The following is a 23,328-nucleotide window of genomic DNA, read 5'->3' on the forward strand; positions in this document are numbered from 1 at the left end:
GGAATGTCTTTAATCATGCCACTGAGCACTGTGTCCCAGCACGGCAGCACTCTGCATCAATGCCTCCATGACAAGGGGCAGAAGCTGAGCTCAGGTACTGTGGCCCTCGCATAGGTTACCGGGTGTGTTGTGCTCCTAAACCAAAAGCCACAGACGTACTTACATACATGTTGTCCCACCAGCATGCCCCAGCAGAGACCAAGGTTAGCCATGGAGTGGTCCCAAGGAACTTGGCTGTGTGGCCTTAGAAGAGTCTTTCAGAGGCTGGGATTTTGAAACCACTGCTCCAGTGTTTCTCAACTCTGTTGTGGTGCATCAATTACTTCACTAAAAGTTTCACTTCCCTCAAAACATTAACTTCATCAGGCCTGTGTGCAAGTAGGCGCTGTCTGTAGTAGGACTTGACTAGCTTTTTGGAAGACAAGGCCCCTTTCTCCTCTGAAATGGGGGTTTAGTGTGAATCCATAACCCCTGAAGAGATAAGGGACCTCAGCCTCCCCTCCCTCCTTCCCCTCTCCCCCAGAGGGGAGCTCCAGAGAACCGGCTCACTGACCTCAAGTCTTGGGCATTTTCACAGCATGATTCTCCCTTCAGCCTTCTACTCCTGCCAAATAGCTACCAACACTCTGGGAATAGAAAGACTTTACTCAGAATCAGAGAGAAAGCCAGTTTTGATGGACTTTCCCCACAGGAGAGATGCTTTTTATATATTGTGGACACCTGCCCGGGACTCTCACAGTCACTTAGAGTTCCTCGCTTTGCCAACAGCAGACAATCACTGTATGTGGTGTAAGTGATTTATTGATGCCCCAGCTATGGTGGTTACGTTTCAGGACACTTGCGCCATTCAGGTCTTTTAAAAAGCCCTTCTCCCCGCGCTACCTCATTCTGATTGACACGCTACCTTCCTTAACCAGTATCATTTTTCTTCAGTTCTTCCACTTTGGCAACATAGATCCTCATGGCGTCCATCTTGGATATCCCTTTCTTGTCGTTCCACGCGTCCCACTTGGCCTTGGCTTTCACGTCTGTGGCGGGCGGGGCCGGGATGTTGCAGTCGCCCTGGGTAGCCTGTTTGTAGAAGCTGTACACCAACAGTTTCTCCTGATCGCTCACAGGTCCCTTTAACTGCTTGATAGCAGCACAGGCCAGCTCAAACTCCACCTGGCACATTGCGGGAGCTCAGGCCGGCCCCTCGCTCCTTTCTAGGTGGTATCTGGTGCTAGAAACTGGAGGGTGGACAGTTAGAAACACTTGAGGCTGGTGATTAAGTCTGGGAAGAAGGAAAGGGGAGAAAAAGAAACGGTAATGTGTGAGAAGAACATAGGATATTTCTGTGTGTTTTCTCGGAAATCAAATGTGTGTTTTTATAAAGTACAGATTGCAAACTAGAGCCCACTGGATTGCATCTGCCCCACAGTTCTTGCACAGTGCATTTTCTGGGGAGAAAGCCCATTAACATTTCAAAGGCATCTATGATGCCAGAAAATTAAGGTGCTGCTGCTGCTGTCAGAAGGCGGAGCGCTGGGGAAGATTGTAGGCTGTGGGGCTAGCGGAGGGGTCAGAGAGCCTGAGAGCGGGATAGCCGCTGCGGGGGCGGAAGCCGCTCGGAGAGTGGCGCGTCTATGCTGGTTAGGGGGCGGTCTGGGGAGGGGCATTCCGTGTGGGTGAACTGTGAGCGGGGGACCCCGGGAGTTACCGAGCAGGGGAGCATGCAGGGTCAGGGATGGAGTAGCACCGACCAGGACTCAGGAAGCAGGGCTAGGCAGGGGACTGGACAGATGCGTGGCCGAGAGCAGCAAGGAACAGGCGGCGACGGGGCCTGGGGACCTGGGGCGGGCGGGGCGGAGGGAGAGGGAAGGGCGGGCCCGCCGGGCGGGAGGGAGGCGCCGGCACCTGCTTGTTGGCCGGCTGGAGGCCTCGGGCCGATAGGGGGCGCTGCGGGCTCGTTGGTGAGGATTGCGCGTGCGCGCCGAGCAGCAGGACGCGTGTGCCGACCGCGCGCAGCCGGGGCTGGGACTGGGGCGGTCCCTGAGGCGCGGCCTATTGTCCCGCCCCCGCGCTGCCCATTGTGCCGTGGCGCCTGCGCCGCGCGCGGCCTTGCGGGGGAGGGGCGGCTCGTGCCGCTGCCAGCGTCGCCGCCATGGACCTAGGTGGGTGTCCTGGCTCTCCTGTTCCGGGTCTGCCTGGGCCGCATCCCGCAGCGGGCGACCGGGCGGTGCTGAGCGGGCCCGGGCCAAGGGGGAGCTCCGGGGCGGGGAGGGGTGTTGGAGGGCCAGGTGTCCTCGGAGAACGGGGGTCGGGAGGCCGGGCTCTAGCCCCGACCCCGCCGCGCCTTGGCCGGCGGCTTGCCACTCGGGGCGCCTTTCCACGCGAAAGGCCAAGCGGATGTGAAGTTAGGGTCCCTGCAAGTGGACCGGGCTCGTGCACGTGTTTTGGAACATGCTGGGCTCGAGGACGTGCCGGGGAATCCCGGCTGCCCCGACGGTGTCATTTATTGAACGTCTAAGTTCTTCAGCAAGTGCCTTAGGCTCGTGAGGTCCTCATCGATAAAATGTACCCGCCTCACAGAGTTGAGGGGCGTTTGCGTGGAGAGCACGTGTATAGGGTCTGGTACGGAGCCAGCGTTCCTCCGACCAGCGGTTGTGGGGAGGGGTTGCAGCAGCCGAGGGGGCACGTGCAAGTCGATTCAGAATCCTCAGTGGCAAGGCTGAGAGAAGCGAGCGGGGAGCAGCTAATATCGGTGGCTCCCGCCCAGCCTCCCACCCTGCTGGATAAGACCAGGAGGCTGTTCTGGGAGAATTGGGGCACGGTACCCCAAGATGTGCCAGTTGTAGTAGGCTGTGGAGAAATGGTTGGGTCCCTGTCCCCAGCCACTTCTTCAGTGGTGGCACGGTAAAGCTAGAAGAGTTCGCAGCCCTGCAGCTGTGGTGATTTCTGTCCCAGCCGCACCGCTTTGCAGTTGTGACATCCTGAGCAAATTGTTTCTGAGTCTGTGTTCCCATCTCTAAAACGGCAATAGTCCTCCAAAGGTTGGCTTGAAGATTACAAGAGATCTTATATGCATAGCACCTGGCACAGAGCCTGGCACGGGATAAGCACTTAAACATAACGAGTGGGCACTCACAAGCACCAGTTAACCAGCAGTGATAAAACACTTGGGATGCTCAGGTAGTAACTGCTTCTGGGACTTATTCCCTTAAATAGCACGTGTATGTCCTTATGGATTATGTCTCTGGAAAGTAGGTGTTGGGGGCAAGCATCTCAGCTGAGCTGATAATGCAATAAAGTTAAATTTACAGTCATAAGGGAACATATATGGGAGAGCAGTCTGAGCCAGAAAGAAGGGCCAGGACGCCTAGAGAGAGCCCTCAGTAGCCTAACCCTCCCTGGGCGTCTGCCTCGGCTGCTGGGAGCCAAGGTGGATTGCCTTCACCATGCTTGCCTAGGAAGACTGAGCCCTTGGCCTTTTGCTGCTCCCTTAAATGGTCGGAGGGGCCGAGTATTCTGTAGTCTCCTGGAAGCAGGATTCTCTCTGTTGGCTCCTGGCATGTGAAAAGGGGGAAAATGTGTTCTTGAGGGCATGAGGGACTGACGAAGGAGTGGCATCTCTGGGCCTTGGGAGCAGGGGAGTCAGGAATACTGAATAGTGAGCAGTGTTTGTACTCTGATGTAGTTTCTGGGCCAACAGAACATACCTGAGAAAGACCTATGTCCTTTCTCATTTCTGAGCTGGGAGAGGCCAAGACTAGTGACAATATTCTGGTTCTGCCAACAATGGAAGGGCTTAGGGAAACCAGCATTTATTGAGCAGCTAATCAGGCTCTTCGTAGCCTGACTCTTATCGTAGCTGTATCATACTTAACCCTCAGCAGCCCTGGCACATGGGATCGAGAGCTAACAGCACCAACCCAGGGCCAAGGGCTCAACTAGCATATAGCATTTGATCCTCCAAGTCATAATATGAAACCTGTGTTATCCCCACATAGGCAAAGGGAAGCTCAGGGAAGTAATCTGTCCAAGACCACACTGCCTTTAAGTGGCTGAGCTCGTATTTAAACACGTCCAATTAAACATCCCAAGATGCCTCCTTGATAAGGCTGTGTCGATTCATGGCTCACTGAAGGAAGGACTTTTCCTTCTTAATCTAGTGCAGTATTTTTTTCTGCCTACCTCTCGGTTTCTACCAGAGAACCAGGGCCTTTAGTAGCTTGTTCTCCTTGATGGAAAGAGCCATGGAATGAACTGTTTCCCTGAAAGGCGGAACATCTGAAATCTGGTTGCAAGACAAGGCTCTAAAGGAAAAGGGGGAAGGTAGGGCTTGTCTGATTGCTTCTGGACCCCTCCTAGTCTGCATCCTTACTTAGAAAGTCAATTGTCATGTCCTGCAGTACGTACTTGGTGGCTCCTGTGGTTTGGTGCTGTCCTTGTGCTGTCCACTCTCTCTCTCAAGGTGTTCCTCCCCAAATCCTCTGCTGGCCCACCCTTTGCTGGAGGGCCTGGCCTCAGCCGTCCAGCTTTTCCTCTTCATCTGCTTTTCCTGCAGGATCTCTGTCATTTCCTTGGTTCCAGTGATCCCCTCTGGGCAGATTCCTCCCCGAGTCACTTTTCAGGGCTGACTTTCCTCCTGAGCTTCAACCCCTCATTTCCATTGCTGGAGGACATTTCTACCTTAATGTTCTGCCTCAAACTCCAGATAACCAAATCTGAACAGTGTTCCCTCCAGACCTGTTCTGATTCTCCTGCCTTCCCTGTTTCCAATTGGAAACTGTTGTCATCCCAGTTCCAGGCTAGAGAGCTGGGGATCCTTTCTCATTCCTCGGGTAAGTGCTTTTGACTCCAGCTCTGCAGCGCCTCTTAGAACCATCCCTTCTCCCCCCTCTCCCATTGATTTCATTTAGAACCCTTATCATCTCTAAGCCTGATAATGACAGCCAGCCCACTAACTGCTGTCTCTCCCTCTAAGCTCTGCTTACTGTTTTGAGAATTTTTTCACCACACTATCTTATTGGGCTTCTCTCTGTGCAGGACCCTTGAATATCTGTGAAGAAATGACTATTCTGCATGGGGGCTTCTTGCTGGCTGAGCAGCTGTTCCGCCCCAAAGCATTGGCAGAATTGACAAAGTCTGACTGGGAGCATGTTGGGCGGCCCATTGTGGAGGCCTTGAGGGAGATCTCCTCCACAGCATGCTCCCAACCCTTCGCCTGGAAGAAGAAAGCTCTGATCATCATCTGGGCAAAAGTTCTTCAGCCTTACCCTGTCACCCCTTCTGACACTGAAACTCGGTGGCAGGAAGATGTGTTCTTCTCCGTAGGCAACATGATCCCTACCATCAATCACACGGTCCTTTTTGAGCTGCTCAAGTCCCTGGAAGCTTCTGGACTCTTTATCCAGCTCCTAATGGCCCTGCCCACCACCATCTGCCGTGCAGAACTAGAGCACTTTTTGGAGCACATGATGATTGACACTTCGTCAAAGGATGTGGCCTTTTTCCTTGATGTCTGGTGGGAAATGATGAAGCACAAGGGCAATCAGCAGGACCCCCTGCTCTCTCAGTTTAGGACAATGGCCCATAAGTACTTGTCCTCTACAGATGAGTTCTCCCATCCTCCAAAGAGGTTTAAGTCAGACCCAGATGTGTGTCCTACCATGCCACTGTTGGCCATGCTGCTTACGGGGCTGAAGCAAATTCAAAATAGAATCCTGTGCCCTGGGATGAAGTGCTGTGCATTAGCCAACTTGGCTGACATGCTCACTGTGTTTGCACTGATGGAGGACGACCCCCAGGAAGTGTCTGCAACTGTATATCTAGACAAACTGGCCACAGTGATCTCCGTGTGGAATTCAGACACCCAGAACCCATATCACCAACAGGCACTGGCAGAGAAGGTAAAGGAGGCAGAACGGGACGTCAGCCTGAGCTCACTGGCCAAACTCCCGAGCGAGACGATTTTCGTGGGGTTTGAGTTCCTGCGCAGCCTGCTGCGGGAGTGGGGGGAAGAGCTGCAGACCATGCTCAATAGCAGCCAAGGGACCAATTATGACAGCTATCGGCTGTGTGACAGTCTGACTTCCTTCAGCCAGAACCTGAAGCTGTACCTGAATACCACGGGCTTGTCCAAGGAGGAGAGGCAGGTAGTCTCCGAGCTGGCAGAGTGTGTCGAGGACTTCCTGAGGAAAACAAACAGGGTACTGAAGAACAAGGGCTTCGAGCAGGACATCACCGCCTCGATCGCCATGGCCATTATTGAGCAGAAGATGGACCGGCATATGGAAATGTGCTACATTTTTGCTTCTGAGAAGAAGTGGGCCTTCTCAGACGAGTGGCTAGCATGCCTGGTTAATAACCAGGCTCTCTTCCGAGAGCCAGACTTGGTGTTAAAGCTGCTGGAAACAGTGATAGAAGTCAGCACGACAGACAGAGCCATCCCCGAACCTCAGCTCAAACAAGTGATCAACTTGATCCTGGAATGTTATGCAGACCTGTCACTTCCAGATAAAAATAAAGTCCTCTCAGGTGTCCTGCTTTCCTGGGGGCGAAAGGGCCTCTCTGAGAAGTTGCTAGCTTACTTGGAGGGGTTTCAGGAAGACCTCAATACGACTTTCAACCAGCTTGCTCAGAGTGCCTCTGAACAGGGCTTGGCTAAAGCTGTAGCTTCTGTGGCCCGCCTGGTAATACTGCACCCGGAGATGACAGTGAAGAAAATGTGCAGCATGGCTGTGGTCAATCTCGGCACCCATAAGTTCCTGGCTCAGATTCTCACTGCCTTCCCGGCCCTTAGGTTCACAGAAGAGCAGGGTCCAGATCCATCCATCACTTTCATGGTGTCATGCCTCAAAGACACTGTGTGGACAAAGTTCTCTACACCCAAGGAAGAAAAGCAGTTCTTGGAGCTCCTGGGCTACCTGGTGAGGCCTGTGAAGCCCCAGGGGATTCCAGTTGCTGCTCTTCTTGAGCCAGATGAGGTGCTAAAGGAGTTTGTCCTGCCTTTCTTGATGCTAGATGTTGAAGAGGTGGACCTCAGTCTGAAGATCTTCATCCAGACTCTTGAAGCCAATGCGTGCCTGGAGGAATACTGGCTCCAGACGTGTTCTCCATTCCCCCTCATCTTCAGCTTGTGCCAGCTCCTGGATTGCTTTAGCAAGTACTGGCAGCTCCCCAAGGAGAAGCGCTGCCTCTCCTTGGATGGCAAGGATCTGGTGATCCATATTCTGGAGCTCCTCTGTGAGACTGTATTAGCTAATGCCAAGACCTTCTCCCCAGACACCTGGATCAAGTCCTTGTCCTGGCTCCACCGGAAGTTGGAGCAACTAGACTGGACTGTGGGCCTGAGACTGAAAAACTTCTTTGAGGGCCACTTCAAGTGTGAGGTGCCAGCCACACTTTTTGAGATCTGTAAGCTCTCTGAGGATGAGTGGACCTCCCAGGCCCACCCTGGCTATGGGCCAGGCACAGGGCTTCTTGCCTGGATGGAGTGCTGCTACATCTCCAGCAGCATCTCTGAACGGATGCTCTCCCTCCTGGTGGTAGATGTGGGTAACCCTGAGGAGGTCAGATTGTTCAGCAAGGGCTTTCTGGTGGCCCTGGTGCAAGTCATGCCTTGGTGCAGCCCCCAAGAGTGGCAGTACCTTTACCAGTTGACCAGGAGACTGTTGGAGAAACAGCTCCTGCATGTCCCTTATAGCCTGGAATATATTCAGTTTGTTCCTCTGCTCAACCTGAAGCCCTTTGCGCAGGAGCTCCAACTCTCCGTACTCTTCCTGAGAGCTTTCCAGTTTCTCTGCAGCCAGAGTTGTCGTAATTGGCTTCCTATGGAAGGCTGGAGCCATGTAGTCAAACTCCTCTGTGGCAGTCTGACCAACCTCCTGGAATCAGTGAGGTTAATACAGTCAGTTGGCCCATGGGCCCAAGGACAAGAACAGGACCTGACTCAGGAGACCCTGTTTTTTTACACTCAGGTATTCTGTCATGTTCTGCACATCATGGCCATGCTCCACCAAGAGGTGTGTGAACCACTCTACGTTTTGGCCTTGGAAATCCTCACCTGCTACGAAACGCTGAGCAAGACCAACCCTTCTGTTAGCTCCTTGCTCCAGAAGGTAAATGAGCAGCGCTTCTTAAAGTCCATTGCCGAGAACATCAGCCCTGAGGAGCGGCGCCAAACCTTGCTGCAGAAGATCAGCAACTTCTGACCTTTGTAGATCAGAAGACACTGGGCCTCAACTTGGTGGGGTCTGCAGGGGCTAGAGCTGAGAAACACAAACTTTTTGGTTATCTGAAATTGTCCACAAGCCAAAAAGTATATGGCAATAATGGTGTAAAGAAAGTAGTTTCTTAGGTATTTGTAACATACAAATTATAATAAAAGTCTCTTGTTTCCTCTTGTCTCTTTTGAGTCTTTCTCCTCAATAGTCTAGATACACTCTGAGACTGGGCTCAGCTAGAGTCTTAAAGATCGAGTCAGGCTGGGAGGAGCACGTTCGTAACTGGACTTCTCTACCCTAGAACTTGGGAAGTCAGTCCAAAAGCGAAACCGCCCAAGCGAGACAAATTACAAGCTATGTATGATGTTCCTTTGCACTGAAACCCTCTTCCAGAGTCATTCTGCAGTGTCCTGGAAAGGGCAGCAACTAGGAAAAGAACTCTTCTGCCACCAATTGGCCATGTGATTTGTGTGGTCAAAAGGCCCATACCACTGTAAAAGGAGAGGATTGGACCCAGAAAAGTCAATGTTAGGGGGCAGATTAATGACCTCAAGAAAATGGTGTCTTCCTGGTTGAGGACTTCTGCCATACGGTCTTAGCTCCAACCATTCGGTCGATCCGGAAGGGGCTGTGCTAAAACCAAGTCTGGTAAACACATCTCTGCTGTGTTTAAAGGGTGGGTGTAATTATCTTCTGCCTGGGGTGGGTTGTCATGGTTTTCAAGAGTGAGAGCAGGCAGAAGCATAAAAATGCAAATTAAAGGTGTCCAGGGTGTATTACAGAACTATGAGAACTGTTTGGTGAGGTGTTTAATTTGGGAGGCAAGAAGGGAAAAGGATATATCCCGTCGCCTCCTTCATATCCATACCCTCACTCAAAATGGGGCATTATTCAGGTCCCCGCTCCCACCTAAAGCGGGCTGGCTCTGTGGCCTACTGTTGGGTTTCCACCCTCCCAACTCCTAACTGGGATTCACCTAGGAAGAGAAGAAAGGGCCTAAAGTTATGTGACCACTGGGCTTGAACTCTAGGACCCTGCAATGTGTTCTTGGAACCATGAATTGCAGAAACGCGTTAAAGTAAGGTATGAGCTAGGCTCTCCTGGAGGCTGAAAGCGTTAACCTCCCCCACCCCCAACACCCACCCCTGCTGGCTGCATGGATGCGAACACAGATCAGAAACAGTAATAGCACACAGCGGCCAGAAAAGTCAGGTCACAGGATGGATCTTACAGGAAGTTGGTACTGATGTATTTCACAAATGAGAATAAGTTGGGAAATATTAGTGCAGCTTAATCATCACAGGGATGATTTATAAAGATATACTGATAGTAAACAGTAAAAAAAAATTACAGCACTTTAGGTTTTTTAAATGGCACCCATTAAAGACTGAAATAGTCAAAATTTGAGACTGTTACATACTCAGTACTTTAAGAGTTCGTGGACAACAATGAATTAAGACACTAAAAACTCTAGTCTTTCACTGCCACTTGAAAAAAAACTTCATGGTAGCACAGTTTCTAAAACCCATCCTAGCTGATGAGGAATGATTAGCGTTGGCACCAGAGGACCCCAGTTGCAAATGGTGGGTGAAGGAGTCAGTCCACAGGATGCATTTTGGCCAAGACTATCTTGCACTCTTGCTCTCCAGCCTCTGGCTAGATGGCGATATACTCCCATAGGAACAGACTTTGGACCACAAGCTGTGGCTTATATCAGGAGGCAGTCTGTCACGGTTTGGAATACAGAAGTCCATTTCTACTGCATATGAAAAGGACAGTGTCAAAGAGTGGGATTACCCAGTAAATAGCTCGGTAGCCGTCATTTTCACTTCACCCCTAGTTTTTCATAAGAGCATCCTGTGCGTGTGGGTATGGGGGAAAGCTGGGCTTGTGGGGACATGTTTAAAAGGGAATAATATTTGTGTTTACAACAAGCTCACAGGTTTGACACTGGTCTTTACCAAGTCAGCCTGCAAAGGTGCAGACCTGTTGGCCTTCCTACCTACTCAAGTGCTTCAGGTTCCCATCCCTGCCTCCTACCCTCCCCTGCCAGTGAGACTTCTGATTGGAAGTCAGTAGACACCAGAATTCAATGTTGGCACGTGGATGAAAGGATGAGGCAAAGGACCAATGGCTTATCTAGTAAACAATAAAAAACTACCTACCCACAACGATTTTCCCAGGCCAACATCACAAGAAATTATTGCAAGAACCAAGTCATCACTTGCTTCTGCTGGCCCAGTATGTGTGGATACTGCCCTGAGTGGTTGGAAAGGTGGGTAGCCACCAGTATTAGGGCCAGGCGGGGGCCCAAATACTTATTGCCCTGGTCCACCTATCTCCACACCCCATGCTTCTACCTCCCAGAGCCCTTGAGATAAAACCCAAGGAAGCATCCTTGAGCTTGCATTAAAACCACTTGCTGCCAATGGAGGTCTGATAGGACCCGATCGTTGTTACTAAGAAAAAAGTGCTTTTGCAAAAGGGGCAGGTTAGAAGAGGGAGGTAATATGAATATTCTGTAGAAAAACTCAAACCCATCTGCTTATCAATACCCAAAAGGCTGAGGCCACCCAGGGCACAATCTGGTCCATGGAATACTGAGTGAAGAAGGCAGCTAGTGTGAGGAGGCACCCTCACTGGCTGACTCCTGGGAGCAATTAACCATCTTTTTTGGCTGGGGGAGTGTCAAAGAGCCGGGCTGCCTTCTTGCACAGCAGAGAGAACCAGTAGATCTGAGGAGCAATGAGGAAGGCGTTGGCCACGTTGCAGTAGAAGGGGATACTGAATGGCACTCGGAGCAGGCTGAGTCCCTGCTGTCGGCCGTAGGACCAGTACATGAAGGGGAACAGAAGGATCCGACAGGAGAGGAAGGTGGTCAGCGTGAGAATCCCGTTCACCTTGTACAGAAGGCTGTGCTGCTGCTTTAGCTGCAAAAGAAGAGGGAAGGGGAATGCAGGGTCACTGAGAGGTTGGGCCTTCAGGGAATGACAAGCCCAAGACCCGCAACAGTGAATGCCAAGTATCCAGTTTTCTGACACTTGTAGAAAAGATTGAGCGCTGCTGTCTTTATGCATGCACATAGCCTCGTAGCTTTTCCAATAGCGATGTTGAATTGGGCCTAAGCCACCCCGCTGACAGGAGCACAGGAACAGTGGATTAAAAAAAAAATCTGTGGCCAGAAATAAATACATACAAAGCTGTGTGAAGTTTGGATCAAACTTACAATTTCATCTCCACTGGCTCAGATGACCAACTGGCCTATAAGTCTGTTCAAGGGTCTCCTATCCCGCTCTTCCTAGCACTAAGGGGTTTCTCCAAACCCCACAATGTGCCAAAGAGAAGCAGAGTCCGCTCCCTCTGCACTGTTTCTGCCATTTCTTTCATACATGCCTGAATCAGAACTCTGCCCAGCGACACAAATGGAGTGCTCAGTTCTGCTGTGAAGATGCAGCCAACAAAGAAGTCCCCAAGGTCTCCCCTGAGCTTCTGCAGATGAAAAGAGAAAAGGGGGAAATGAGAAACGGAGGTTGAGGAACCCCCGGAAGGAAAATTCTAACTAGGGCTACTGAAAAGGGTAACCCTGAGAGACCACGAAGGGAAAGGGAAATGCTAACTGGGCAAGTGTAAACCCAGTTAATATTCTGATACTTCCAGAGCAATAGCACTTTGACAGTCGAATCCAGAGGATTCTAGGATCCAGAGGCAATTTCAGATTAGCTGATTGCATCACACACTAAGCTTTGTCTGAATTTCAGTGTTAGCCGGAAGGAACTCTGCAGCCTACTTTTGGGTGTCTAACTTAGTCATGCCAAGGGCACTTAGCTAGTCCAGTTCAACAAAACGTGCCAGGCCCTGTGCTAGATGTTAGGGACCCAAAGCAATCAAGAGAGACTTCTTAAAGAGTGTGGTGCACTCTCACTTTATCTTTTCAAGAAGGCAGCACAGCACAGCAGACGAGCAGCTCCTCACTTAGGGCCACTGAGGCACAGAAACTCTTAGAGCCCCAGCTTCTGCCTCTATGGCACAGAGCTAACAATTTCTAACTATTCCTGATAATTTCTAATTATCAATGGAAAGCTGTGAGCTCTTAAATCAAGCGCCTGCACGTGGTAGGCACTCAGGAATTACTAGCTTCCTCTCTGCATTCCCATCTCTCTTCCTTCTTGGTTTTTTCTGGGAAACATGGATATGGGGAGAAATTATGAGGCTATTTGCTTTGAAAGTCTGTGCTTTTGTGACATCAAAATTATGTATACAGTACTCTCTGGCACTGTTAGAGCAAGTAACTAGTTGACTAAGCTCTCATTTTTTTAAAACAAATTTTATGTTCTTTTGTATTGTATTTTATATTGTGTGAACTAAAGACAGAACCTTCGACAAATGCTAAGGAATCACAGAGGGCTGGGGGATGGCTGGAAGGAGGATCACGAACATTTCAGATTTGATTCTTTTCTCTATGATTTGCCTGGGGATTTAATTGCAAAAGCAGCTGGCATGAGAGTGGGTGCCAGAGGTAAGGGAAGGAAAAGAAGGGCAATCCTGACTCCCAAGTAATGGTCAAGATATGCAGTTCAACAGGAGAAACAAGGGACCAAGGCTGCTGGTGGCTGTCCTGGGAGGCCATACCTGTGCAACGGGGACAAGGACAAACAGAATGACTGCATGGTGCGTGATCATGAGGCGGTTTTTACTTAGGAAGTTCTGAAAAGTTGTGAGGGAATGTCTGTGGTTCTGGTCTCTGGTTCGGTACCATTCACAGAGGTACATGGCGTAGGTGTCATAGATCATGTATGGAACCAAAAACCAGATATATTCTCGGGCAAGCCAGTGCCTGAAAGAAAGCATATGAAAGGTCCATGGAATAATTATGGATAGCAACTATGAAGGCTCAAAGTCAGCCTCTTCTCAAACACATTCCCTTCAGCTTTGTACTTAGCCATTTTTACTCCAAATACTTTACCATGAAGATGCTGAAACTGATAAATAAGGAGAGTGAACAACTTTCTCTAAATTACAGGGCAAATTCAGGAGTGCCAAAGGCAGAAAGCAGGTGTCCACTCGGCCCCACATGTTTAGGTGACCAGCTGTTCTATTTGCCTGATTTAGCTACTCATTTGTAATGGACTTTCCAACATTTTGTGGTAGAAGCTGACTTTGGGATAGATACCTCTACCAATGATTCAACAGCCCCGCCAAGAAACTGGTTTAGAAGGTGTCCCAAATCCCATATTTCCAGTTTAACTCCACTCAGTTGCTCAATAGTTAGGAGTTTCCTCTTGCATCTGCTTGCAACCCACTCTCGGGAGTTCCTGGGAAGGAAACCGGTCGTTTTCTTTACCATTCTATGGCTAATCCCAATTCTATTCATTACGAAAAATTTGTCTGGAAATGAGCCCAGAGCCCAAGGACTACCTTACAGCAGTCAGATACCAAAAGAGAAGCTGGGACAAGAGACACTAATCCCATTTACTTGTCCAAAGGGGTTGAATCAATATTTGCTGAGTTGAAATGATAGTTTATCACTGTCCTAGAACAGATTAGAGGGAAAGTCTATAATTTCCACATTTTGTTCCCAAATGATCATAATTCTACAGAAAATTTATGTGAAAAAATCTAAATTGAAACCATGTACTACGCTGAGAAGGATTAGATTCACTAAGTCAGCAAGTTTTTATTGAGTACCCATGTGTTAGGTAGAAGAAAAAATTTATGGTTCTTACACTAATTGGACATCAGAATCATCTGCAGTGTCTGTTAAGGGCTCCACTCCCCAGCGACTATAAATGGTACGCCTAGGGCCCTCGAATCTGTATTTCTAACTTTGTCTCAGACGACCTCCTAAGGGGCCAGTCCACTAAACTCCAACATTGGGAATATACTCTGTGAGGGTGCCAGTCAAGTTTCTGTTCCTGAGTGAGTCCACCCTTCCCACAGCATAACTAAATAATGCATAAACGATGAAACATGCAAACAAGTAAGTAATGGCAAATATAATATACAGGCAGGTAAGTTGATTAACCAAGTTCCATTTAGACAAAAAAGATGCACTACTTATTCTACTGCCTATCTATGGTCTCCAGTACTTTCTTGAAGCAATTCCAAGTAAAATAACTATGAAGAGCCACTAAAAAGCTCAGCTGCAATATGACTGGCCTCTCCCCTTGCGTGGAGCCTAGGGTTTTAATATTTTGCACACAGTACGAATTCAGTAAGATCTGAAACTGCGATTGTTAGGTGGAATTCTCTGAAGATTTATTAGCAAGAGATCTGGATTAGAATCTTAACTACCACTGGCCTGGAACTTAGCTTTCTTTATAAAATGAAGATGCTAATCCTTGACTTACTTCCCTGACAAAGTTATTGCGAAGATTAAAAAACTACAAGTGTCACAGTCATTTTAAACATAAAAAGTACTATCCAAATTTAAGTGCCTAAATTGAGAAAACTGCCTAGAGCTGCGACTCTTAGCCCTTTAGGGATCTGGACCTCTTTAAGAATAGGATGAAATCCTTGGCCCCACAACACATTCTGCATATACCTTGGGGGGGGGGGGGTTATAGATACTCCCTTCTATCTACAGACATTCTATATGAAGGCATAAAATGAAAAGGCGTATAATAGAAAAATACTTGGGTATACAGTATATGAGCCCCAAAAGGCCCCTTTTTAGACCATCTAGATGCCTTTAGAGCATCCTTGTACATCCATGTAAAGGTAGAGGGCACAGAAATGTGTCCGTCTCCATTTTGCAAGCAGACAATCTCAGGCATAAAGATAGACAAGAGGAGGAACCTGAAAACCAAACTCAGGTTTGCTGCTATGCTCAAGCCTCTGACACACGGCTTCTGAGGGGAAAACAAGAATGGGGCTATAGAACTGGAAGTGACTCGTATGCAGACATCTTTTTCTGAAATGTGTAGTGGCTGTCTGCTGCTTGCCCTCACGTCAGCTAGAGCTAGTGCCACGGGGCTGCCTTTGTCTTAGTTTCATCTTTGCAAAGGAGTCTGGTTTCAAGTTTGATCTGACAAACTTGGGGCAGTGAGGGAGCTTGCTGCATGATCAGAAAATGCTCAATTAAAATAAAAATTGAGCCCAGCCAAGCAAACACCATTAGCCTTTGGTGTTTACAATCAAGGTCACTTAACCTGTCTTCTCTCAGCATCTACAATTCATCGTCAATAACTGGTTTTGTGTAAAAAGAATCATAAGAAGAGAAGCATAAACATCATGGTGGCCGGATTAATCCCAAGTAAGATCCTGATACTACACTGGCAGGTCACAGTGAGACAGATGCCCCGCTCAGGCTCCTCTCCCATTCCAGTCTCAACAGGTGTAAAGCAGGACACTTTGCAGAGTCAACAGGAGAATAGGACCAGAAAGGCCGCTAGACCTTCCCTGCACATTTGATGATGGCTCTGCAACGTCACTGAGAGAAAGCAAGGGTGGTTCTAGGGAGACAGGTGATAAGGATGGCTTTAAAAAAAAAGCACCACCACTGCCCAGCTCTGAATACTATACAAAGTAGACCACTCTGGTCTTTGATTTGTTTCAGTAGATGCACATTTCCTGACCTGTCTTCTGGACTGAGCTCTAATACACATACAAGTCAGTTTTCTAAGAGCGCCAGAAACCTCTTCATTGCTCTTACCAAATCCAGAGGAAAGATAAGAGCAGCATTTGCAAGGAAAGCGGTGGTGGATTTGTTCCTTTCCATGGAAGGGCTCTGCTGACCACACTGGACATATCTTGGCCAATGAATGCTCCGGAGCAGGACCCAGGGAGGTCACCCAAAGAAACCAAAAGCCATACTCCCACTTTTGAATAATTTTCACACTTGTCTAACTCATAAAGAACTGGGATCAATGGACCACACTGTCCTCTAATACCTCAGATTAGACTTAGATTCTGCCATTTTCTAGCATTTCTTCAGTTTACTTTCTCCTAAGCTGGCTATGCTCAAAGAGGTAAAGAGAGGAGGAGGAGACTAATTAGAGCGCCCGAGTTTTCCCATTTATCAGCCAGCTACCTAAGAGCGTGTGCATGCCTGCGAATCACTAAAAGGTGGAAACTTAGAAAAAGTTTGGCGCTGTTATTTGTGCTGCTTTCACCTGGCACTGGATGTTACCTGTCGGTGATCACGTCGCTACAGGAGCGGATGATGATGATCCCTGACCCGGTGGCCAACACAGCCTGGACTGAAGAAACCAGCCTAAGGAGCGGCAGAAAAGAAAAAAAGGGAGGGAAGGGGAGCGCGCTCAATCTAGTCCTGCGGACAGTGTAAAGCCCAACTCCTCAACCTGACTTGCCCCTAGGCTGCCAGTGCGGTGAGGAAAATGGTAGGGCCGCCGCCGCGCCCCCGACCCCCAAAGCAGCTGGCGGACGTCGGTAGGAGGCTTCCCTGCCCATCCCGACCCGCGTGGGCAGCCCTCCACCCTCCCTTCTCCCTCCAGGGCAGGTCGCGCAGGGTCTTCGGAGAGCTCTGGCCAGCGCCACAGAGAGGGGCAAGGACCAGGGAGGCAGCCCCCTCGCTTCCTGTCGCCCCCCTTTTCCGCCCTCAGCTCGGCGCAGGGGCGGGCGCAGGCGGGGCGGGTGGCCGGGCAGCCTGCGCGCGGCGGGGTGGGGCGGCCGGCGCCGGCCTCGCCCCGTACCTGGTGCTGATCATCACGCAGTCGGTGTCGGTCCATTCGGGCCGCGCGCGGCGCAGCCCCCAGGTGCAGAGCGCGAAGAGCCCGGGGAAGAAGAGTGCGCCCCAGGTCAGCGTCAGCAGCATGGGTGCGCGGGGGTCGGCGCCTCGCTCGGCGCCCTCGGCGTGGCACAGGTTGGCTCCTCGCGGCTCCGAGACTGGCGCGGCCCGCCCGCCCTTATCTCTACCCTCCACCCTCCACCCTCCACCCTCCACCCCCGCCCCGGCCCCGGCCCGCCGCGACTCCGGCAGCCGCCGGGCTCTGGCCCCGAGCCCGCAGCGCCACTCTCCGCGTGACCAGGCCGGCGGCCGCGATAGGCGCGGGCCGGCCGGGCGGGGCGGGGTCTCGCCGCCGCCGCCCCTGGGCCCGGAGGCTTCCCTGGGTTGCCCCGGGCGGCCGGCCGGCGAGGGAATGCGCGGCGGCGGCGAGCTGCTGCCCCGGCCTGGAGCCGCGGGGCGCGCGGTCCCGTGTGTGGGTTCCGAGCGCCCGGACGCTGCGCCCCGGACGGGCGGCGCGCGTGTGGCCGCAGCCGGGCCCAGGCAGTGGCGGGAAGGGCCGAGGTCTCGGGGCTTCTGTTCCGTCACCGCAAACGCTTCCCCCTCCGTCGGGGACCAGCCCGGCAGACGAAATGCCCCGCACCTGCCCCTAGCGCCCTTCTCCTCCCCAGCCCCGGGCGAAGGGGGCAGGGTCGGGAGGAGGGCCCCAGAAGCTCAGGTAGGAAAACACACTCGATCGAGACCCCTACCCCCAAGGCGAGCGCTCCGCACAGGGTGCAGTGGGCATCTCTCTTTGGGGGAAGGAAAGAGAGGGTGGGTGGGCTTTTAGCCATCTGCCCGCCTGGCTTATGTACCAAGCACACTTGCTTCCAAACAGAAGTCTTAAGAAAATGATCTTTCTGCAGGCCAGAGATGGCTTTTCTATGCCCTGCCAACTGCTGCAATTTCTCCAGAGGGGGGTCGCTCTGAAAAACATTAAATCCTGCCGCAGAATCCTCTCTCCATCTACACATCGAGGTGGAATATCAAGTCTGAAGACTTTCTGTGCTACTGCGTCTCGGCTTTGGGTCAAGATACTATCCAGAGTCTTGGTGACTATTTTGTTGTTGTCGACAACGTGTTCTTATTTAAAACTTATTGGGCCATGTGCCCTAAAATTGAGTGACTTGGGATGGATCTCATTTTCACTCAGCGCCAGTCATACGGGCCAATACAGTACCTTCAGTATTACTGGCTTCTCCCCCTCTTGGGACTTCCTAAAGTTTTACTTTACTTTGATCTGTATCTTCATCAGCTACCAAACGTTGGGGAAAATACAATTCATTTATGTCCACTGCAACTGAAAGGTACTATGGTTCTCTTGAAATCAACATCATGCAAAATGCTCACCACAGCCCCCTAGGAGGACTCTGGGCTCAGCCTGTCTGGGCCAGTTTCCTCACCTGTGAAATGAGGAAGGGCTGGATTACAAGCTCTTTAAGCTTCTTGCAGCTCTAAATTCTATGACTTTTATAAGGTAACAGATGATTTCTGTTAGATGCCAATTAAATTTCTCTGACATGGCAGTTACTGGTGTAGAAACAGAGAATAAATACAGCTTTTAACATCTCCTTAAATGTTCTCGAGGGATTTAGCTGCCATCAAAGAAGCAGAAAGCCCAAAGAAAAGCCTGAAATTTCTTCCACTTAGGGAAACATCTCTGACTCCTAAATTCACTGCTAACGTATTTGGTGAAATGAGAAAGACACTTCAGTTTGGTAGCAAGGTATCCAGCAAATAGAAAGCTTTCTGTATTTTCACATTTGCAAGTGGACCAAGGACAGCTATCTGTAAACTTTCCATTCTCTCCAGAAGAACAAATCCTTGTCACCTCCATTTATCCTAGTGACCTCCAGCTGCAGCTTTTCTAGAGAGGGACAAGTGGTGACAAGTCCTCCCTGCCTTCTCTCCTTAAAGGGATCGGCAACACGCACCAACGATATTAACACTTTTTTTTTCTTTTATTTTTTTCCTTTTTCTCCCCAAAGCCCCCCGGTACATAGTTGTATATTCTTCGTTGTGGGTCCCTCTAGTTGTGGCATATGGGACGCCACCTCAGCGTGGCTTGATGAGCAGTGCCATGTCCACGCCCAGGACCGGAACCAACGAAACACTGGCCCGCCTGCAGCGGAGCGCACGAACGCAACCACTCGGCCACGGGGCCAGCCCCGATACTAACACTTTTAAGTGGTGGGAACCAATCTATTCCCTACACAAGAAGTTGTTTGTACAGCTCTTAAGGAGGCTATGAAATGAAAATAAAACAACAGATGTTTCAGATATAGAAAATAGCAAGTAAAATCAGTTTCCAAAATCATGCTCATGACGTCACTGGAATGTTTAGGTTGAATCACCAGAAGGCCAACAAGCATTAACATGAGCCTTGGCTTTTCAAGCAATCAAACGCCTGTGGGCAAGGGATAAAGCCAAATAAAAAGCACGAAGCCTTTTTTCACACAACCTTCTACTTCCCCTTCAAAAGTCTTGAGTCAAACATTTCCTTCAGGAAGGTTTCTATCTACCTATCTCTTCCAGGCAGATTTATAAGTTTCATTTTCTAAACACCTTTCAATTGGAATAGGAAGCATATTGTTTTTCATTTGTATGTATGTCCCCCACCCTCTGAAAACTGTTAGCTCTTTGAAACAAGGACCACGTCTTTTCATTTTGTATGCTAAATTAGGCCTGGCACATTCTAAGTGCTCAACAAGTGTTTGATACTTTTGTGTGTGTGTGGAGGAAGGTTCGCCCTAAGCTAACATCTGTGCCCATCTTCTCCCATTTTGTATGTGGGATGCCACCATAGCATGGCCGGCCAACGAGTGGTGTAGGTCCATGCCCGGGAACTGAATCTGGGCTGCCAAAGCAGAGCTGGCCAAACTTAACCACTAGGCCACAAGGCTGGCCCTGTTTGATACTTTTTTAAGCTAATGCTTATTGAGTGCTTACTGTGTACCAGGCACTGCGGCAAACGTTTTGCATGCATTATCTCATTGGATTCTCAAGAAAAATCTATTATCCTCACTGTGCGTGTGTGTATGTGTGTGTGTGTGAGCAAAGCGAAACCCAGAGCAATTAAAAAATTGCCCAAGGTGGGGCCTGCCTGGTGATGTAGTGATTAAATTCATGTGCTCCACTTCAGCAGCCCAGGGTTCATGGGTTCAGATCCAGCATGGACCTACACACAGTTCATCAAGCCATGCTGTGGTGGCATCCCACATACAACATAGAGGAAGATTGGCACAAATGTTAGCTCAGGGAGAATCTTCCTCACCAAAAAAAAAAAAAAAATTCCCCAAGGTCCCATTGCTGGTGGCAGAGTTGGGATTTGAACTGAGTACTTTCTGCCTTCAAACTTATAAGCAAGAAGAGAGTATTTTGCATAATACAGCTTCTGATTAATAACCGCTTTCCTAATTCTTTACTCACAAATATAAATGTGCGGAGTGGAGTTTATGGGCTCTGATGCTGCTATTATTAACACCATTTTATAGTTATACATAACTTTAGAATTTTTCAAAGCACTTTCCCATATATTATCTCCCTTGGTTCTCAAAATAACCCAGAGAAGTAGGTGGACATATTTTCATTTTATAGATGAAGAAACTTAGGTACAGAATGGTAAACTGACTTGCCACCCTATGAAGTGGCAAGGCACAAGGTAGAACCTGGGGATCCTGATTCATGTTGCAGAGTGATTTCAACTAGGTCATGCTGTTAGGGTGGGGACTTAAGGAGTTTTTAATTATGCTTCTTACATGGGTTTCAAGAGTGAAGTTTAGGTTAGTAGATGTCAAGATAAGACTCATTTAGCAAATCTGGGTCTCACCCCTTGAACAGGAATTTATAAAGCTCTCAGTTTGGGAAGGCTGTGGTGGGATTTCTCGATGGTTTCTTCTGCCGCCGAGGTATATGATCCTGCTTTTTAGTCCCCATCTCACCCATTACTTTAGGCCCCAATCTGGACACCATTAGGGGATAAGACACAGGACTCTCCAATGTCTGCTCCCTGGTATCTCCAGCCTTAAACTGAAAATACCATATTTACTTATGAAATACTTTGAGAAGACTCAAGTGAATGTCATTAAGATATGTGATGTATGGGCCGCTACCCTTGATCGAGGACATCTTCTTCCTATCCAGAAAAATGCATCTTCAGGAAAAACGGTTCAGATTCACACATGAAACATCTTCCTATCAAGCTCCAGAACTGAAAGCGAACTTGGAGGTCTCCATCTACTCATCTACTTAAAAAGTCATAACAGAGGGCCCAGTCTGGGGGCACAGGGGTTAAGTTTGCACGTTCCGCTTTGGTGGCCTGGGGTTCGCCAGTTCAGATCCCGGGTGCGGACATGGCACCGCTTGGCAGGCCATGCTGTGGTAGGTGTCCCACATATAAAGTAGAGGAAGATGGGCATGGATGTTAGCTCAGGGCCAGTCTTCCTCAGCTAAAAGAGGAGGATTGGTAGCAAATGTTAGCTCAGGACTAATCTTCCGCCAAAAAAAAAAAAAAAATCATAACAGAAAATGAAACTCTATTCTGAAATAAAAGTTACTTTGTTTAGAACTACACTTCATTTCTGCATTAGGGACATATGAAGCAGAGACAGAGCAGGAAGGAGGACAAAAGGAGAAATGAAGGGATGGGAAGAGACATGGAGAGTCTCATGGAGACCCATAGGAGAAATACAGCCTAGGAAGAAGATCCATCGGAAGAGGCCGAGATAGATAAAGTTACGAGGAAGAAAAAGGCCACAATACAGGAAAATAGAGAGAGATACAGATCCAGAGATGGGGATTCACAAGTGAACAAGAGGAAAAGTGCTGTAAGATGTAGAGAAAGGTAAAGTGAGGTGTACAAAGAGAAAGAAAGTGACAGCCCTTCATGGAACATCGGTCCCTTTAGGCCAGCACCAACAAAAGCCATACTGCATTTGAAGACATACGGCACAAATAAGGAGGCGACTTGCTCTTTAGGAGATCGTGGCCAGGGGAAAGTTAATTGCCCTCCTCTTTTTTCTCCTGAATGTCGCACTCCATAGAAACACTTGGTCGATATGGCCTTGCACTGTTTCTGTATCTGTGTTTCCCCTTTAGACTACATGCCTCTGATAGGCAGGTAGGGCCTGTGGATCCAGAGGCAGCCATGGCATACAGCACCGGGGCTAGGGTTAGAGGACCTGAGTTCCAGTCCTGGCTCTGTGTGACATGGGGAAAACCACTTAGTCTCCCTGTAAAATGGCGGTTCCTCTACCTACTACACAGGTGGTTCTGAGAATGAGATGAGATATTTTAAAAAATACGTGTAAACTATGTGCTGGGCACAGGCAAGGGATAGGATTCTTTATCTTGGTATCTGTGAAGCAGTCTTGCTGTTCAGCTTCTCCATAAGGATGCCCTCGGCCTGGCCTTAGCCAGCTTCCAGACTGCAGCTTCCTCAGTTTCATCCTGGATTATTTGCAAAAGCAGACTGTGAGCCTAAGCAGCACAGTCACACCCCGACCACCTGGCTCCTACAAACAGTGACCACAGCTGCACGCCACAAGGAAGTCTTTGCTCTGGTACACAGTGATAAGGACCCCCATCAATAAAAACCACAATTTACACAAGAACTGATTATATGTGCTTGCCTTGGTGTATTGCTTTCTATTTTTCAAAGTACTTTCACTTACACATTTCTTTTGCTGTAAATGCAAACATTTGCTTGTTTGCAGGTGGTCACACCTAACTCAGAGTAGTGTGAGTTCTACACTCAAGTTTAAAAAGATCTTCAAGGGTGTTGAACTATTAAGGAAATTACCTTTGAAATGAGCTGGCAGCAGCAAATCATTGTGAACAAATTCAGCTGCCTTCCTAAATTATCAGATCAATAATTTTCACTGTCTTCATGTCTCATAAGTAATTCAATAAAAAGTTTATTCTGCTTCTTCTACTTAACTAAACTCAGATGATTTTTTTTTCAGTTTTCTTATCATAAAATATGCTAAAAAGTAAAACATGCCCAGTATGGAAAATAATCATCACAAATAATGCCATCACTGAGAGATATTACTCTCAGATATTAACATTTTGGTAAAATTCTTCCCAGTCCTCTCTATACACATTTATTATATATTTGATTGAGAGCATGGTTTAAATTAATTTTGAATGTTATTATTTCACTTATCATAAACATTTGCAGTGTTACTAAAATTTTCACAAACCTCATTTTTAATAAGTCAGAAGTAACTTGATATTTGAATTATTATACATTATCTTTCAATGTGAGTTATCGCTGGTTTTGAAAGGAATTTTTTTTTAGAAATTCCTAAGTGGGTGGAGAGTAGGTTTGTTCACAGGCACACTCGGGTACGCAGACTTAGACAAGGCCTTTGTCTTTTCTGGTAACTTTAACCTTAA

The 23,328-nt window shown here is 48.8% G+C and overlaps 2 protein-coding genes, 1 long non-coding RNA gene and 1 other non-coding gene across 7 annotated transcripts; 2 read left to right on the top strand and 2 right to left on the bottom strand.

Annotated features, from left to right (window-relative positions):
* Positions 1-783: 783 nt before the first annotated feature.
* On the bottom strand, positions 784-2,078 carry LOC100072280 (uncharacterized). Its single transcript, XR_002811643.2, has 2 exons — positions 1,897-2,078; positions 784-1,273 (listed from the first exon to the last, which is right to left on the bottom strand). It is a non-coding gene; the product is annotated as an uncharacterized protein (transcript).
* Positions 1,955-8,388, top strand: GEMIN4 (gem nuclear organelle associated protein 4). The gene is made up of 2 exons (XM_001504264.7): positions 1,955-2,153; positions 5,029-8,388. The coding sequence occupies exons 1-2, from the start codon at positions 2,144-2,146 to the stop codon at positions 8,193-8,195; spliced, it is 3,177 nt and encodes a 1,058-aa protein (XP_001504314.3). The 5' UTR covers positions 1,955-2,143; the 3' UTR covers positions 8,196-8,388.
* Positions 8,389-9,434: 1,046 nt separating this feature from the next.
* TLCD3A (TLC domain containing 3A) lies at positions 9,435-17,602 on the bottom strand. Of its 4 annotated transcripts, none has more exons than XR_011423395.1 (5): positions 16,859-17,602; positions 16,319-16,419; positions 12,837-13,041; positions 11,601-11,696; positions 9,435-11,137 (listed from the first exon to the last, which is right to left on the bottom strand). XR_011423395.1 is itself a non-coding variant. In XM_023653186.2 (5 exons), exons 1-5 carry the CDS (start codon positions 16,978-16,980, stop codon positions 10,868-10,870), a joined length of 777 nt encoding a protein of 258 aa, XP_023508954.1. In that variant the 5' UTR covers positions 16,981-17,571; the 3' UTR covers positions 9,435-10,867. The 4 variants fall into 4 exon arrangements, 3 of the variants coding, with proteins under 3 accessions (XP_023508954.1, XP_023508955.1, XP_070083916.1); XM_023653186.2 differs by having other exon boundaries at positions 16,336-16,419; positions 16,859-17,571; XM_023653187.2 differs by lacking the exon at positions 12,837-13,041 and having other exon boundaries at positions 16,336-16,419; positions 16,859-17,598.
* LOC111775711 (uncharacterized) lies at positions 16,838-19,389 on the top strand. Its single transcript, XR_002811645.2, has 2 exons — positions 16,838-17,028; positions 17,796-19,389. It is a non-coding gene; the product is annotated as an uncharacterized lncRNA (long non-coding RNA).
* Positions 19,390-23,328: the final 3,939 nt, after the last annotated feature.

This window comes from Equus caballus, chromosome 11, assembly GCF_041296265.1.
Source record: "Equus caballus isolate H_3958 breed thoroughbred chromosome 11, TB-T2T, whole genome shotgun sequence".
Taxonomy (NCBI): Eukaryota; Metazoa; Chordata; class Mammalia; order Perissodactyla; family Equidae; genus Equus; species Equus caballus.

Coding starts and splice junctions, on each gene's coding strand:
- TLCD3A (XM_023653186.2), bottom strand. CDS start 16,980: ATGCTGCTGACGCTGACCTGGGGCGCACTCTTCTTCCCCGGGCTCTTC. Junction 16,420..16,858: donor TGCGTGATGATCAGCACCAG/GTACGGGGCGAG, acceptor GCCGCTCCTTAG/GCTGGTTTCTTCAGTCCAGG. Junction 11,138..11,600: donor TGGGCAGAGTTCTGATTCAG/GCATGTATGAAA, acceptor CTTCTTTTGCAG/CTAAAGCAGCAGCACAGCCT.